Genomic DNA, 3,087 nt, shown 5'->3' on the forward strand with positions numbered 1-3,087 from the left:
CATGTAGCGTTTCTTCAACTCGTTCGGTTTGTTTACTTCTCGATTTTTATGCAAACAGTTTTTTTTTTTAATATTTTACAACTTCAGATAGATTTATGCAATCATTCGTTGTTTAGTAATCAATAGCTTCTCCAACCGATCAAGACGAAAAGTTTAATTTGCGGTTTTATATTTTTCTTTCTCATTTTGAAAGTAAATTTTAAATATTTTTTTGTGAGAATATTAACAAATCTGATATATTAAAAATGAATTTGATCAAATTTAGTGTAAGTTTTATTAAAAGTTATAATTACTCTATTTTTAGTGAAGTATTTGTTTAAATAAATAAATATGTGCAGTTGAATATGGTTTTACAGTGAAATGTGCCTTGACAATGTCTTTTTTAAGATCCAACTTCCTTGATTTCATAAAATTACGTTAGGTGATCGATCTGTTCATCTGTCGAAGAGCTTTAACATTCGAATTAAGTGAAAGCAACATTTAGCATAAGTCATAAAAATAAAACAGGATTAATACCAGGTTCACTAAACTCAAAACCGCTTGAAATGGACAATGGACGATTTATTTAAAAAAAAAACCTGGAAAAACTTCAGTTTCACTTTATCTAAACTTAAATTCCCTTCATTGTTGAAAAATAGTTTACCAACATTTCTAAACATCATTTAGTAAAATAATTAATGCCACATTGCCTATGAATCACTATTATTAAATTGTATTGTCTTCAGACTTACTTCGTAGTAAACTTCTTAACTTCACTTATGCAAGTATTTAATGTTCAAGTTCGCTCCTATATAGTGTGTCAGTTATGTTTGCTCGTTCCCAGTCCAAGAGAGGGAGTCCTTTCCTTTCTGGAGTCTTATTCTGGAGTTGGTTATGGAGGAACCTTTACTCCCTTATGTGGGCGAGAGTATGATGATTTTGCTGAAACCCATTTATAACTGAAGTTTCCTTCCTTTTGCTATAGTTTGGAGTTGGTTATGGAAAAACCTTTACTCCCTCATGTGGGCGAGTAAATCCATTGTTTTGTCGACACATTCAATGCTAGGCAAATGAGGGAGTGAAATATTTATTACTAGAATATATATAATTATGATTGGTGAAATTGTTTCAACCATTCATAAGTTTTACTTAATATAACTTAACTACTAAACCTTAAATTTAATATTCGAGTTTCGAATATTTCGATAAGCTAGAAATGTTCGGGTTCCATAACATATATAATACAATAAGCAAAAGTGGTAGTTAACAGTACTAAACACTAAAACATTTATTTAAATTACTAAAACAAAATTTTTCCAGCATTATACAGTTAATAAAAAAAATCTGATGCATCTCGTGTGCTATATATCACCCTTGAAATCATTAAATATAGTGAACCGATCCAAATGAAAATAATAAATTTCTTTTGAAAAATGCAAATTCAAAAACGTGTAAAAGTGCTTGCTAAAAGCACTAAAATTTTTATAAGCACCTTATTAAAAAATTGAAATTGCGACCTACAATGCAATTTGAAGGATAATACAAAAAACTGGAACTAAATGTCTATTTTGAGAAAAGAAATAATAAGGAGTAGCCATGACAAAGGGATTTATACAAGAACACCATTCATCTGTAACTGATCAAATCTTCGAGCTAAAGCAATTTATAAAGAAATGTTATCTGTATGGGTTTGTCCTTTATATTATTTTCGTTGACTAGAAGTTGGCTGTATTTTCCTCAGATTGTGCAAAGGGTGGTCAAAAAAGCTTTTACTACAAAGTCTAATCAGTGTAGACGTTAAATGAGACCATAAGGGAGAGAAAATTTAGTTCGGTAATTTTTTTCTGAATGTAAATAAAGATAAAGCTGGATAATAGTAGAAAAAGTTTAAATAATTTAAATTGTTACTATTTTATTTCCGCATCCTCCCAATGGCAGTATGTCCTTAACAGCTAATATTCTGGCTTTCATCCGATGAACGGACTATTTTCTGTTCAGTTAGGGTTACTACGACAAAAAAAAAGATCAGCAATAGTTGTAGTGGAGTGGAGCAGTTCTAGCGTCACTGGAAGCTCCAGTAGTCCGCATTTTTTCTCTTTATTCTACGATTCTACTGCTATATCATTGTTATATTTATTATATGCCACAAATATAAAAATAAATAGAGATTATATGTTAATAAGTAATACCGCTGATAATTAATTTTTCTTTTTAGTTTACAGTCATGTTGTTCTGTTTAAGTTTGCAATCAATAGAAGGTTTTATATATCGGCTTATCACAGAAACTTTACAGAATAATGTCGCTGGTGAGCCTCTAACTCATGTGCCTAGCACTTGGGATTTTGATCCTACCATAAGTCAGAAGAGAAGAGCACTTTATTATGAAGTAAGTACTTTAGTAATAAAGAATGTATGAATATTATATCATGTATAATCATATCATATAGTCATATATATGTTTATACACTACATACTATATATAGTATAGATACCATATATATACTATATATGTTTATATACATAAATAATTACCACGGATATTTATTTATAGACACATGGTTTTCGTTCTGCCAAATTTATTGAACGCATCGGACTTGGCATTGATGGACATGAAGATGATAGACGTGTTGAGCAGCAGGTCCGTGATGCGGGTCGCTTAAACGGAGAGCATAATATCAATTTTCCCCCTAACACGTAGGATTTCGTAGGGGCATATTTATTTGAGTATCATATAAGTTAAATAGTAAATAACGAAATGCAATGTAAAGTAATAAATTATGCAAATAAACCAAATTGCCACTTGTGTATGTAAGTGAATCTGAGCATTTCGTATTTAGAAACTCGTTCACGTACATTTCAATTAAAGTGGAACATTGTCATCATCATCATTTTAATTTGCAGCGATTAATTTATTGTTGGCATTAATGTGCTTCACAAGGATTTGTGTAATTTGTCATTGGGTGGTTCTGCGCCCAACCAGTGGAGCTAATATAGTCGTACGGATAACCAGGCTTAAACATTTGAATATGCATATTTGCACCATGCGACGTTCGACTCACGACGTACGACGAATGTGCAGTGAAGCTGGGTGCTGCTGTTAGTCTGGGT

The 3,087-nt window shown here is 31.3% G+C and overlaps 1 protein-coding gene across 1 annotated transcript; it reads left to right on the forward strand.

The window, feature by feature from the left end:
* Positions 1–235: 235 nt before the first annotated feature.
* Positions 236–2,873, forward strand: LOC119674510. The gene is made up of 3 exons (XM_038085652.1): positions 236–266; positions 2,195–2,365; positions 2,531–2,873. Exons 1-3 carry the CDS (start codon positions 246–248, stop codon positions 2,675–2,677), a joined length of 339 nt encoding a protein of 112 aa, XP_037941580.1. The 5' UTR covers positions 236–245; the 3' UTR covers positions 2,678–2,873.
* The last annotated feature ends 214 nt before the right edge of the window (positions 2,874–3,087 follow it).

The sequence above is a fragment of the Teleopsis dalmanni genome, chromosome 2, assembly GCF_002237135.1.
Source record: "Teleopsis dalmanni isolate 2A chromosome 2, ASM223713v2, whole genome shotgun sequence".
In the NCBI taxonomy this organism is placed as follows: domain Eukaryota; kingdom Metazoa; phylum Arthropoda; class Insecta; order Diptera; family Diopsidae; genus Teleopsis; species Teleopsis dalmanni.

Excerpts from the sequence above, each read along its gene's own strand:
- LOC119674510 (XM_038085652.1), top strand. The coding sequence starts at position 246 with ATGAATTTGATCAAATTTAGT. Across the intron at positions 267-2,194 it reads TGAATTTGATCAAATTTAGT|TTTACAGTCATGTTGTTCTG; the intron begins GTAAGTTTTATT and ends TTTTCTTTTTAG. Across the intron at positions 2,366-2,530 it reads GAAGAGCACTTTATTATGAA|ACACATGGTTTTCGTTCTGC; the intron begins GTAAGTACTTTA and ends ATTTATTTATAG.